Source organism: Ruditapes philippinarum, unplaced genomic scaffold (assembly GCF_026571515.1).
Source record: "Ruditapes philippinarum isolate M1 unplaced genomic scaffold, ASM2657151v2 ctg21988_1_1_1_1, whole genome shotgun sequence".
NCBI lineage: Eukaryota > Metazoa > Mollusca > Bivalvia > Venerida > Veneridae > Ruditapes > Ruditapes philippinarum.
The window spans coordinates 1-12,079 of record NW_026855942.1 but is presented as its reverse complement, the minus strand read 5'-3'; the positions used below and the strand labels follow the sequence as shown (position 1 = coordinate 12,079).

The 12,079-nt window shown below is 33.0% G+C and overlaps 2 protein-coding genes across 3 annotated transcripts; both read left to right on the top strand.

The window, feature by feature from the left end:
- Positions 1-1,980: 1,980 nt before the first annotated feature.
- LOC132744910 (PIN2/TERF1-interacting telomerase inhibitor 1-like) lies at positions 1,981-6,468 on the top strand. Its single transcript, XM_060733702.1, has 4 exons — positions 1,981-2,122; positions 3,385-3,562; positions 5,487-5,632; positions 6,446-6,468. Exons 1-3 carry the CDS (start codon positions 2,026-2,028, stop codon positions 5,608-5,610), a joined length of 399 nt encoding a protein of 132 aa, XP_060589685.1. The 5' UTR covers positions 1,981-2,025; the 3' UTR covers positions 5,611-5,632; positions 6,446-6,468.
- A 593-nt stretch (positions 6,469-7,061) lies between these two features.
- On the top strand, positions 7,062-8,984 carry LOC132744909 (uncharacterized). 2 transcript variants are annotated; one of them, XR_009627764.1, is made up of 2 exons: positions 7,062-7,239; positions 8,268-8,441. XR_009627764.1 is itself a non-coding variant. In XM_060733701.1 (2 exons), the coding sequence occupies exons 1-2, from the start codon at positions 7,096-7,098 to the stop codon at positions 8,640-8,642; spliced, it is 465 nt and encodes a 154-aa protein (XP_060589684.1). In that variant the 5' UTR covers positions 7,062-7,095; the 3' UTR covers positions 8,643-8,984. The 2 variants fall into 2 exon arrangements, 1 of the variants encoding a protein (XP_060589684.1); XM_060733701.1 differs by having other exon boundaries at positions 7,062-7,185; positions 8,268-8,984.
- Positions 8,985-12,079: the final 3,095 nt, after the last annotated feature.

The following is a 12,079-nucleotide window of genomic DNA, read 5'->3' as shown; positions in this document are numbered from 1 at the left end:
TAATATGTCGTGGGAACGAGATAATTATATCGTGGGAACGAGATATTATGTCGTGGGAACGAGATAAAAAAAGACACCCACATGTCACCTCTGTGCCACCGTAGATTACCGAAAAAACACGTGGTGAATTTACAAATTATAGAAACGTCAACACGTATCGCAGTGATTTTTTTACAAACTCATCAGTGTGGGTCCTAGGACTCGCTGAGCTATAAATCTATGAGTCCCAAAATTTAGCCGACTAATCTAAGTTACAAGGCTTAATATTGCTTTAGTGATATGAAAGGTATATTAACAATGGAATGAAGAAAAATTGAATTTGATTTCTACATTAATTACAATGCTTCTGATACTGAAATAATTCAAAACTGTCAAATAAATTTAATACGTTTATTTCCATTAATTTAGTTTGAGATTAATCAAAACTTCATTTTCCTTAATATTTTATGCTTAATAATCTATAGTAAAGCACTCATTATTATTTCTTATCTGTAGAAGATTTGCAGACCTAGAATATGATTGACATAACTTGAACACAATTTGGTATTTATTACCAAATTCCTGTCAGACAGGACTCCCTACTCAGAAAAAGTATGCATCCAAAAGATGCACATTATTTGAAACTTTGCATCCACAGCAAATTCAATGAGTCCTGGACTCGGGATGCAGAGGTAAAAAAATCACTGGTATTGGAGCACTTTTAGAATCTGTCAGCACAGCAAAATCAATGTTTTAAAATCCTGATCCAAAACCTTTTGACCAAAATGTGTTCGGTGTGTTTATTGGTCACTACCCCACCTCTCTCTTTATTTTACATACAATATTATTATTTATTTATTCATTCATTTATTTCATTTTCATACAATGATACCTTTTTAATCCAATTATCTAATCAATTATGAGATCACCTTTGAATAAACAACCAATCAACGTGTTGAATAAACAAGTTGACATGCAATAAACACTTAATGGATGAAAGTGCTTTGTATAACAGTGGGCAATACGATGATCATGAATTAAGGACTGAGGAATTCTTGGAGAAAGTGGGTGAATTTATGGACGTTTATAAGAATGTGGTTCTTTGAACCAGTAAAATGTTATGTTTTATTACATGTTGTATGAAAATGATTTAAAGAAATTATTACATGTGTTATTTGTTTCTGAATTATTTACTAAACAAATATTTACTCTTCCAAATGTCTGTAAATTGCCCTTTAATTAAAAAATTATTAATCAAATAATACTAAAAATAATTGAAATAAGCATATGATATAAAAGCATTATGTTGTTGGCTTATTTACTTTATAGAAAAAATCTACAACCCTCCTACCTCTCCAAAACAGGCTGGTGAAAATGCCTGATAAGGCTTATGTCATAAAAAAATCATATTCTAGAAAAGAAATAAAGATATTTCTTTTAAACTTAGGGGTGTCCGTGGCCATGTGGTTAAGGTCGTTGACTTCAAACCTCTTGCCCCTCACCTCTGTGGGTTCGAATCCCAACAGGAACTTTGGATTCTTTCATGTGAGGAAGCTATCCAGCTAGCTTATGGAACGTCGGTGGTTCTACTCAGGTGCCCGTTTGTGCCTGAAATAATGCATGGAAGGTCACCTGAGGTCTTCCTCCACCAGTAAAGCTGGAACATTGCAGTATGACCTATAATGTGTCGGTGTGACGTAAAACCCAAAACAAAACAAAAAACATCTTTTAAACTTTGTTTGTTTATTAATAATATGTAAAACATTTTAGTTTACACAAAGTTTACCATTATTTTCCGCTGTCAATCGACAGAATATAGTATTTCAATATGAGATACAGGTTTAATATGTAAAAGTTCTGGTGATTTATATATGTATATGTATAATCACAATGAAAAAAAACATTCAAAGATTGCAGATAGGTAGCAAATGAGAATATTATCAAAAGAGCAATTATACTCATCATTAGATACATGCATACTGCAGGCAAAAGATTAATTTTCAATCATACCTTATTTCAGATGAAACAAAGTTTGGACATAAATTAATGGAGAAGATGGGTTGGTCTAAAGGTAAAGGACTTGGGGTTAAAGAAGATGGTAAAACTGAAAATATCTCTGTCACACTGAAGAATGATACAAGAGGTAAACGTTTTATGTGTATACCATTCTTAAATTATAATTTATAGTTTTGTAATATTGATTTATATTAGTGCTTGGACAGTGTGGTTCTTTGTCAATGATATGACCAAGTCTGTAGAAAATCTTTCATTTTCTATCTGCCTGACAACTAACTAACTCTATTGAAGATACTGCTTTTTTGTTTGGCTTAACTTATTGTAGAATAATGTGGCTATTAAGGGTGTAACGGTTTACCGGTATACCGATATATTGCAATATGAAAAAATAAATTTCGAACCGCGGTACGATTTTTGGAAAACCGGTATTTTATAAAAATCATAATTTTCAATTAATTGCCTTCTAATTTTGTACAAATTTCACATAAAATCTTTAATTGGCAAATTTTGTTGGCGCCAACCGTAAGATAAAAGTATCCGACAACTAGTACACTTAAAAGTCAATAAGCGGCCGCATAATTTACATAAGCGGCCCAGATGTGAAAGGTCACACGCGACTAGTTTTGTCTATCAAATTGTGTGACACTACTTTCTTTTTATTCCTTACATTTCTACTTTAATTTCTACTAAAAATATATACATATAATAATATTAATAATAATATATAAATGTTACTCCATCTTTACATCAAAACATATACACGACAATACGTATTGCAATATATTGCAATACGCTTCAGCAAAATGGCAATATATTGCAATACGGTTTTTGCTGTATTGTTACACCCCTAGTGGCTATCCTTTTGTTCTAGATGTAAGTTCTGTGTTAAGGTTTTGTATGCTTACCTGGCTACATCTCCTTCAATTATACCACTGTATCCATTGACTTGAAACTCAGTGTACACTTGTCTTTGGGATCATGTTTTTCAGTCAAGAGTCTGTCTGCTTGGATAGGGAGAACATCAAATTAGCTATCGAGGGGTTTCTGGTTCCATCCTCAGTTGAGGTAAAATTGTACGTGACAGTTGATCTCGAACATTGAGTCTAATGACCATTTGTCTCTCATCACTAATTAAGAAAATCATGTGGGATGAGTTGTCGGTTACTTGCAGAGAAATTGTTAATTCCTGGTTAGTTATCCAGGAAGCTAGTTAGGTGGAATGAGCACAGAGATATGACAAAAAAATTGATAATTGAATTTACAGCTCGATTTTTGTTTGCATATATTTCTCTAAAAAGAAAAGAATATAGTCAAAATTGGTTGCCTTTTTGGACTTTTCCCCTTGTAAAAATAGAAAAAATATGTAACACAATTGCTTTAAAATTTCAGGTGTTGGCTGTACAAAGAGTCATGTTGACAACTGGATAGCTCACCAAGATGACTTCAATGCTTTGCTTGCTAATCTTGGACAGGATCATAATACAGGGCCTGGGGGTTCACAGGAGGAAATAGACAGAAAGGTCCTCAGTCTAGAGCAGACATCTAGGTCATCCAAAGGCAGAGTGCAGTAAGATATTTTTTTGTTTGTTTGCAATTTGATTGCCAGCTGAGCTCCAACAATGTTATGTGTGCCATATTGTATTGAACTATACAATTTTACATTTAGGAAGGAAACTCCAAAGATGCACATTATGCCAATCCAAGTGTATGGTGGGTGTACAAGTTGAAGTTAGAATATATTTAGATTTTGCCATAACTGGTTAAAATTTTATAGTGTAGTGCATGTATATAATCAATAGCCTACTGAATATTCTATAAATATCTTCCGGAATGTATTATTAAAGTTCATTTGATAAAATGCGTGGGGGCAGTCTTCTTGTATTTAAGGCAGTTGTTATAATTTATGCTTAGCATTTTTCATTATCCATTTTAGGTCGTTTTCCATTTTAATAGGTAATCTTTTTAAATGTAAAGCCAATTATTATTAAAAAGCTTGAAACAATGAAAACAAGCATTTGATAGTATTGCGGGCAATACAGTAGTCCCCTACAGGTCCCTCAAAAAGTTCTTTAATTGTCATACACTCCTGTGTATTGCCATTTATAATGAATTTGAGGATGAAGTCTGTATTTGAAAATATCGACCACAAAACATAATAAAATAAGTTTGTCTATATCACAGTAATGTGTTAAGTTTCCATGCTTAGTAAGGAAATTATGTTTATACAACCTTGTCATATTATTACGATGTGGGATTTTAAAGTAAATCCTATAAGGAATGAAGAAGTTGGAGTGAAAATACCAGTTTCTCGAAAAAAATCTAAGTTCAAGGGGGACATAATTCTGGAAATAGTCTTGCTAGAGTATTTAACCTTCTCAAAAATGTCGAGTGATAATAAGAAACATATATATGAAGTTTGAAGTAGATACATTAGGAAATAAAGAAGTTATTTAAAAAAGACAACATTTTTCCCCCTAAAAAATCTAAGTTCAAGGGAGGCAATACTGATATTTTTGTGCTAGAGTTATAAACCTTGTCACATATGATGTGGTTGATGACCAGAAACTTATATTTAAAGTTTGAAGTAAACACCTTAAGAAATAAAGAACATATAGTGAAAAAGCTGAAAAATTTAAATCAGAAATCTTGAAATTCAGGCTATTTGTTGCCATAGCAACCAGAATTTTCAACATAGGAAGAAAAGAAAAAGATGTGCATAATCTCCAGACTGCCATCTACCCATATTTCAAGTTTCATAAAAATATTTTCAGTACTTTTTGAGTTATCACTGGATCCAGTTTATGTGTTAAATTTGCCATATTTTCAGACTATTTGTTGCCATAGCAACCAGAATTTTCAACATAGGAAGAAAAAAAAAAAGACGTGCATAATCTCCATACTGCCATCTATCCATATATCAAGTTTCATAAAAATATTTTCAGTACTTTTTGCGTTATCGCGGGATCCAGTTTTGTGGACGGACGGACTGACAGACAGACAGACGGACGGAGGGTAAACCTAAAGTCCCCTCCGGTTAAACCGGTAGGGGACTAATAATGTCACTTTAAATTGCTTGATTACAGACAAAAAGAGAAGCCTCTATTTTATTACGTAGCTTGATTCATGACTGATGGAAGTAAATCACAGTGATTAGGACATGTAGTAGGTAATTCAATGTCTGGGACCTTAAACCTGTTCACCATATTCTTATAATATGAACAGCTAAAAAAAGGCATGTCTCTTTGCCAAAGTACTGGCTCCAACTTTGTAGTCATAAGTGTATTTTTTTATTTGGCGAAGTTCAGTAGAGCAAACTAAAATAATTGGCACTGGAGGGACTCTGTCAGGGGTGCTACAGTCAAACCTGATACACATGTATATTTCAATGACCTGTCAATGGCTTTGAATTAATTTACTGTATTTAATTTATGTTTTGTAAACCACCCTTTAGTTAAGGATTTGTTTAGTAAACGCATCTGTTGTTTTTCTAGCTATCAGAAGTTCACTAAAGGAAAAGATTTGTCTTTGAAGTCAGAGACTGACTTAGATTGTGTTTTTGGAAAAAGGAAAAACCAGTCGGGAACCAGTACTCCACAAGCTCAATCAGGAGGCTAATACACCACAGGTCCAGTCTGAAGTAAGTTTTAATTTAAAGCAGCATGCTTCCAGATTCATGATATTTTTTATGACAATTTTAAAACTGTATTTGAAAGTAAAATATGGTGAAGTGAACAAAGAGTGTAATTTACATATTGCAAATGACCATTAAAAATTGAACGCTACCAATACATATTGAACAATATCTATAAAAATTACAGTGGATCATGTGGATTATTGATGATTCTTGCATGTCAGACAGGATTATCTACCCTTTTCACCGGTGCTAGAAAACCCTGTCTTACACCCCCATCTTACACCCCCATGTAAGACAAGTTGTGTGCTTTAAATGACATCAATGCCACGTGCCTTTTATTAATGAATTGAGTTCTTAGGATGATGTCATTTTACCATTATGAATGAAGTTGTGAATTCATACGCTACAGTAAGAAAAAAGTGCGTAATGAGAATATCAGTTTTCTGAAAATAATTGATATAATATGCAAGAAAAAGAATGAAACACCGGCTGTCAGTACATACGGGAATATCTAGCTCTCGGGTAACTGTTTAGTGGAAACTCGGCAGAGCCTCTTTACCACTGTAAACAGTAACCCTCGAGCTAGATATTCCGGTCTGTACCGGCAGCCAGTGTAAGATTCTTATATTATAGCATAGTAAAATTATAAAATTGAACACAATTATGGCAAAACTTGAAAGTTTTTTCAATTTTTATCTTTGCCCACACCATTTTTTCATTTGATGGGCATAATGTCACTGTAAATAAGTAATTTTATCTTGTGTATTCACATTTGATGTCGCAATTGATCTGTAAACTTATTTGTGATTTTTTCAGCCAAGTTCAGATAATGAGGAAAAACACACATGGTTGATTACTGTAACAAGTACGCGACAGCGTACAAGACTACTTTAAGAAGAAAATGGCGGAGAAAACTGAATAAACTGAAAGGAATTAAGGGCTGATACTGTACAGTTAGAGGATAGTTGGAACAAATAGGAATAAAGTCGAAGCCAACGAAGAAGATAAAGAATGTCATGAGATACAAAAAAACTAAAAAAGAAGTCCAAGAAAAGGAAACTTTAACTCTGATGACACTGTTTGATCAGGCTGAAGAAACATTGAATGACATAGGAGATGATAGTGAAATAAACAAGAAGTTAAGCAAAGGAAAAAGTCAAAAAAGAAAAGGAAAAATGAGAAAGAATGTAAAAATGACAATGAGGCTGAAGATGATGAGGTTAATCAGCATACATGTAAAGGAAGATAATGATAATGTAGATATATCAGTAAAGAAAAAGTCAAAAAAAGAAAAGAGGAAATTTAGAAAGTTACCGATAGTTTAGACACTGGTGATGTAAAAACAGAACAGGTGGAGGGAAAGACTACTAGAATGTGTGGTAAATGAAGAAAGTATTAGTGACATAAAGCCAAAAAAAGAAGAAGAAATAGTAAAAAAAGAAAACAGGATATTTGCAGAAGATGATATGGTTACACCAGCGAAACAGAAAAAGAGGGTATCGTTTAAACTTGCAGAAGATGACAATGAAGATTTGTCCGAGGAAAAATCAGATAAGGTGAATAAACAGAAAAAGAACAAAAAGTCTAAGAAATGACTGTTTCGTTTTAAGGTATTTATAGAAAATAAAGCAAACTTCTTATGACTGTTTGCATTAATATTCAATGTCTGCCTATATTCTTCTGCATGTTAATATGTCATTTAAAATGAAAGAAATAAGGTTTTGAATCTATCATCAGTAATCTAGCCTGAAAGCTTACTTGTATTTAAAGAATATAAAGTCCCTTATTAGGATTTGAACCCATGGCAGCAAAGGTCAAGTGAATCCCATGTAATTGGCCATGACTGATCAGCAACACAAGTTTAAATAGACAATGTTTTATGTTATATTTGGTCAGTGTTTACAAGAAATTAATTTTCAGTTTCTTGATTAAAAAGTTTACTTAAAGTTACATTTAATAAATTTCATAGAAAACTAAATAGCGACCTTTTTTATTAACAAATTGGGTTTTATATTGACTCCAGGTCTTATTTTGGTGTCCAGACAACCAAAATGAGTTTTATTAGCATTAAAATGGGTAACCTCATTGTGGCGAAATGGGAAGTACAATTTCTGTTTGCATGAGAAACTCCGCCTTCGGACCATCCGTACATCAATATTAAATCAACAAACATGACTATAAGTAGCAGTCCTAATTTAACGGTATATTTCCGCATTGTAACAGATGTTTTCATACAAATTTAATCTTTTTACGAGATGATTACTTTTACTGGAACCCAGGTTTAGTGCACCGTGAAGCAGGTTAAAAGTGTGTTTGCACAAGAAAATATCACATTTGCTGTGTTCCGGATTATAAAACTGTGACGTAGCGCATACACGAGCTCATTATTGTCATCATTTGCATGTTAAAATTCGTATACGAACTTTAGTGTTACCGTGGGTTTCCCGTTTAAAATCCTAATTTATGAACAATATTTGATTCATTTAAAACAGGTTATTTGAATGAAAATTATTTTACATTTACTAAATTTCTTAATGTCTCTTGAGCAAAAATTAACATATATTTATATTAATAGATCTACAATTACTTTTTTCTCTTGCCATTTATTTTCATGAAAACCTGCATTATTTTGTTTCAGAGTATCATCATAAGTGAAGAATCTAAACAAGAATCTGTTAAAAAGAAGGAATTAAATAGAAACGATGATGATTCAAATGAAGATATAAAACTTTGTTCAAACAAAGGTAAAACAGCATCTTTGCCACTAAATAATTCTGATAATTCAGTAACAAAATCATGTAAAACTAAAGAAGACAGAGCCAGTGATGTTAGAATTACGTCTGATCTGCGTAAAAATAGTAATAGAAGGGATACTAGAGGACTGATGGCAGTCAGAGAGGTAAAGATGGCTGCTCAAGCATACAGAGGTGCTAATATAAATAATGTGAAAGGCTACTCTGGGATGAGGATCACGCCTGTGGATGTAAAGAGGAAACTGAATAACGTGAAATAATGATTTGGTTGTTATTATATAATACTGTTTGAATACTGGATTACTGCATGTTGGTAACACTGATTTTCATTGGACAGTTGTGATGTTTATATTGCCTGTAGAGAATTTGTAGATGAATAATGAATTTTTATCATAATAGTTAAAAGAAATTTGTTTAATATTATAAATTTGTTATGAAGATTTTAGCAGGTTATATTGTGCTATACAAATACACAGATTACTATCATTTAAACTGGGATATATAAACTCTTTAAATTATTTTTAAAAGTTATAATGTTAATGGGAATAAAGGGTATCTTATCTTTAACTCAATGGCTCATGCCACATAATTACCACCATATGACCCGCTTTCTTTGGAAAAAAACCAAAAAATTTGTTTTTTGTAAAACCATTTATGGTTTCCAACCAGGTCCAGGGCTGTTCGCTTCCCAGCCCCTTATAACAAGAAAAAAAATTGATAGCAAACAGCAAGGATCCTAAATCGGGACTGCACAGATTTGGGAGGCGGGTTTCTGGATCCATGCGGGCCCACAAACCCATTATTTTTGGGTTTTTCTTTGGCGTGGCTTCCATTATTTTTCGGTTACCAAGGGGCTTGTTTCCCAAAAAATGGCAAAGTGTAAAGAACTTTTCCTTCACCTTGTTCATGCTTGAATGGTCACAAACTGTAATCAGATTTGTAATGTTGGTAAGTAAGTAGTGATAATTCAGTGAAAGTTCAGTTTAAAAGGTTTCAATGACATTGTTGGTTTAATCAATTGAAAGAAAAGTATAGATAGGGTTAAGTAAATTAACATTACCCATTTAATGTTATGCTGTTAGATGTGAAATATTTCAGATTTTTTTGTTCTCCACAATATTTTGACCTGGCAACAGTAAGAATTTTGGATCTAAATGCATGCTTTTTTAATGGGGCTCCTATGGGTTTTTTTGACATGAAGGGACTAAAAATATTTTTTCTAGATTTGTGTACCATTTGACGTAGGTAATGACTAATAGCTTTAAAATTTCAGGTCAATCACTTCTTTTAATTGTGCAAATTTCCCAAATAAGAAACGCTCTTGCAACATTTCTAACTTAAATTGCACAATTTGAGGATTGGCTACAAAACTGCAGTAACTTATATGAAATAAAGGATTTAAAAAACATTTTCTTGTGGTAAAACCCACAAAAGTTTAAAAATTATGTTTTGAAATTTTTAATTAAAACTAGCCTTTATTTTTTTTACTATTTTCGATATTTCTTTTTTCTTCAAAAGTGCACCAGTTGTTTTATATAAAATTAAAATTTTTTTTGGTTTTTTAGGTTTTAACTCCCAGTTTTAAATTCTACATTTACAAAATTTTAAACCCAAAATATCTTTTTATCAAAGGGGAAAAAATTGTTATATTTTAGATCTTGCATGGGAATGTGAGCATTCATTTTAAATAGCAAAAATATATATTTCGTTACAAGTTAAAGTACATAATATTAATCTAAACCTTAGTCTTGAACTCAGTAATGAAATATTGTTTAATCAGAAATTTAAATCAACATGCAGGCCAGTAGTTTTCAATATCATTTTGACTGTTGACCAATTAAAGAGTTGATAGTTAGTAATTATTTATGTCATTTCTTATTTTATGTTAGTTGTATGATATTTTTGGTGGAATTTAGTTGTTAAAGAGATAAAAGTAATAATATGTGTCATTAAATTCTGTTTCCCATTCTTTCTTGCTTGATTTTTACCTAACAAAATCGTCTACAGATTTTTTCTAAAGAAACATTCCCAAATTACCTCTTTGCTGAATTTCTTAACTGGATCAGTTGGTTATCAATTTTAGGGAAACCAGGATGAGTTTGCCTATGTTATAGAACTGGCTTGCTTTGTTTTATTCTGGTTACAAAGGTTAATTTATTTCGATTCCATATGCCTCCATAAACCTTTCACTGTGTCGCATAAGGTCACGCACAATTTGATGTGAACTAAGTCGAGGAACCACTTATCAGCGAAGGCATAAGTTTTGTATCCCAAAATTATTTTGATTTGACAGTAAGTTGAGGATAAGTGATAACGCTACTTCCTACCTTTACACGGAGAAGACCTTGGGTGACCCTAATGTATTGCATTTGACTGCCGTCCTTTTATAAGATAGCTGGATGAAAAAAATTAAAGTCACTAGAGGATTCGGACTCCAAAGTATATGTCAACTCGACGATAGTCTTAATGCAATGCTTTCCTGCAAATAATTTCTAGCATCGGCAAATATCATAATAAATCGGTTACTTCCGAAGCTTTATTTTTCAAATTCTTGGGCATTAGATTATTTACAATCACTCATCCTGTATCGCTATGTTCTATATTCAATTTAAAAACTGTTAACGGAAGACTGAGAAAAAATAACGTTCCGGATTTATTACGTTATTGGCAGATGTTTTTTTGGTGGGAAAGCTTGACAGACTACCTTAACTACCCAATGGTTTATATCATTAGGTTGTATGTGATAGGAAGATCCTACAAGGGATGTCGGATTTATTCATGCGAGGAAGGTAAACAACAGAGATAAAATGTTAGTTTTTCTATTCCTTAGCATTTTTTTCGGCTCAGTAAGACCTTGGATTTAGTTTAATCAATTATGTATTTGATTGAGTTTAATCAATTATGTATTTCAATATAACTGGAATATCTATCTCTAGCCGCTAATATGTAGATCACAACCCTTCACCTATTAGTATTCCTCTATGCTTCCGTGCCTTTTGACTCGTTAATTTGACATTATCCTCATCGTTTGAATGGAGCTAAGGACTTTGGATTCTTTAATATGAGAAAAATATTCAGCAAAAGCTTACGGAATATCAGGTTTTGTACTACTCTGGGTACCCTCTAGTACCCGAAATATTTCGCAAAATGGCACCTGAGGTCTTCCTCCACCAGTTACAATGTGACCTCAAACCAAACCCACAAAAAATCATAGCTAACGAAAGGTCAGTTGTTCAAAAAAGGTGTCACGTTGTGTACATGAGACTGCAGGGAGGAACACAGGAGGATTCAGATACAATAAGCCATATTATTTCTTTATCAATCGCCCAACACCGCTTTGGACAAGACCTTCAAGTAGACCTGACTAAACTTGACCTTCACTCATAAAACACCTTGTTCTTAAGGTCAAGTTTTTCAATTTTGTTTGGTTTTTGCTATTCTAAATTTAGAATCATTTAGTTTTATTCAGGCCTATTGGTATAATTTCTCCGTGGTCGAGAGGCAACGCGCTTGTTTAGGGTGTGAGAGGTCCAGTCGAGGCAACGCGCTCGTTTAGGGCGTGAGAGGTCCAGTCGAGGCAACGCGCTCGTTTAGGGCGTGAGAGGTCCAGTCGAGGCAACGCGGCTCGTTTTGGGCGTAGAGGTCCAGTCGAGGCCAACTATTTTACTTTTCTAATTTCTTAAGTGTCTTTTTAAAA

What these genes read in the sequence shown, in the direction of transcription:
- LOC132744910 (XM_060733702.1), top strand. Translation starts at nt 2,026, where the DNA reads ATGGAGAAGATGGGTTGGTCTAAAGGTAAAGGACTTGGGGTTAAAGAA. An exon ending in ACTGAAGAATGATACAAGAG is followed by an intron (nt 2,123 to 3,384) that starts GTAAACGTTTTA and finishes TTAAAATTTCAG; the next exon opens with GTGTTGGCTGTACAAAGAGT. An exon ending in TCATCCAAAGGCAGAGTGCA is followed by an intron (nt 3,563 to 5,486) that starts GTAAGATATTTT and finishes TTGTTTTTCTAG; the next exon opens with CTATCAGAAGTTCACTAAAG.
- LOC132744909 (XM_060733701.1), top strand. Translation starts at nt 7,096, where the DNA reads ATGGTTACACCAGCGAAACAGAAAAAGAGGGTATCGTTTAAACTTGCA. An exon ending in CCGAGGAAAAATCAGATAAG is followed by an intron (nt 7,186 to 8,267) that starts GTGAATAAACAG and finishes ATTTTGTTTCAG; the next exon opens with AGTATCATCATAAGTGAAGA.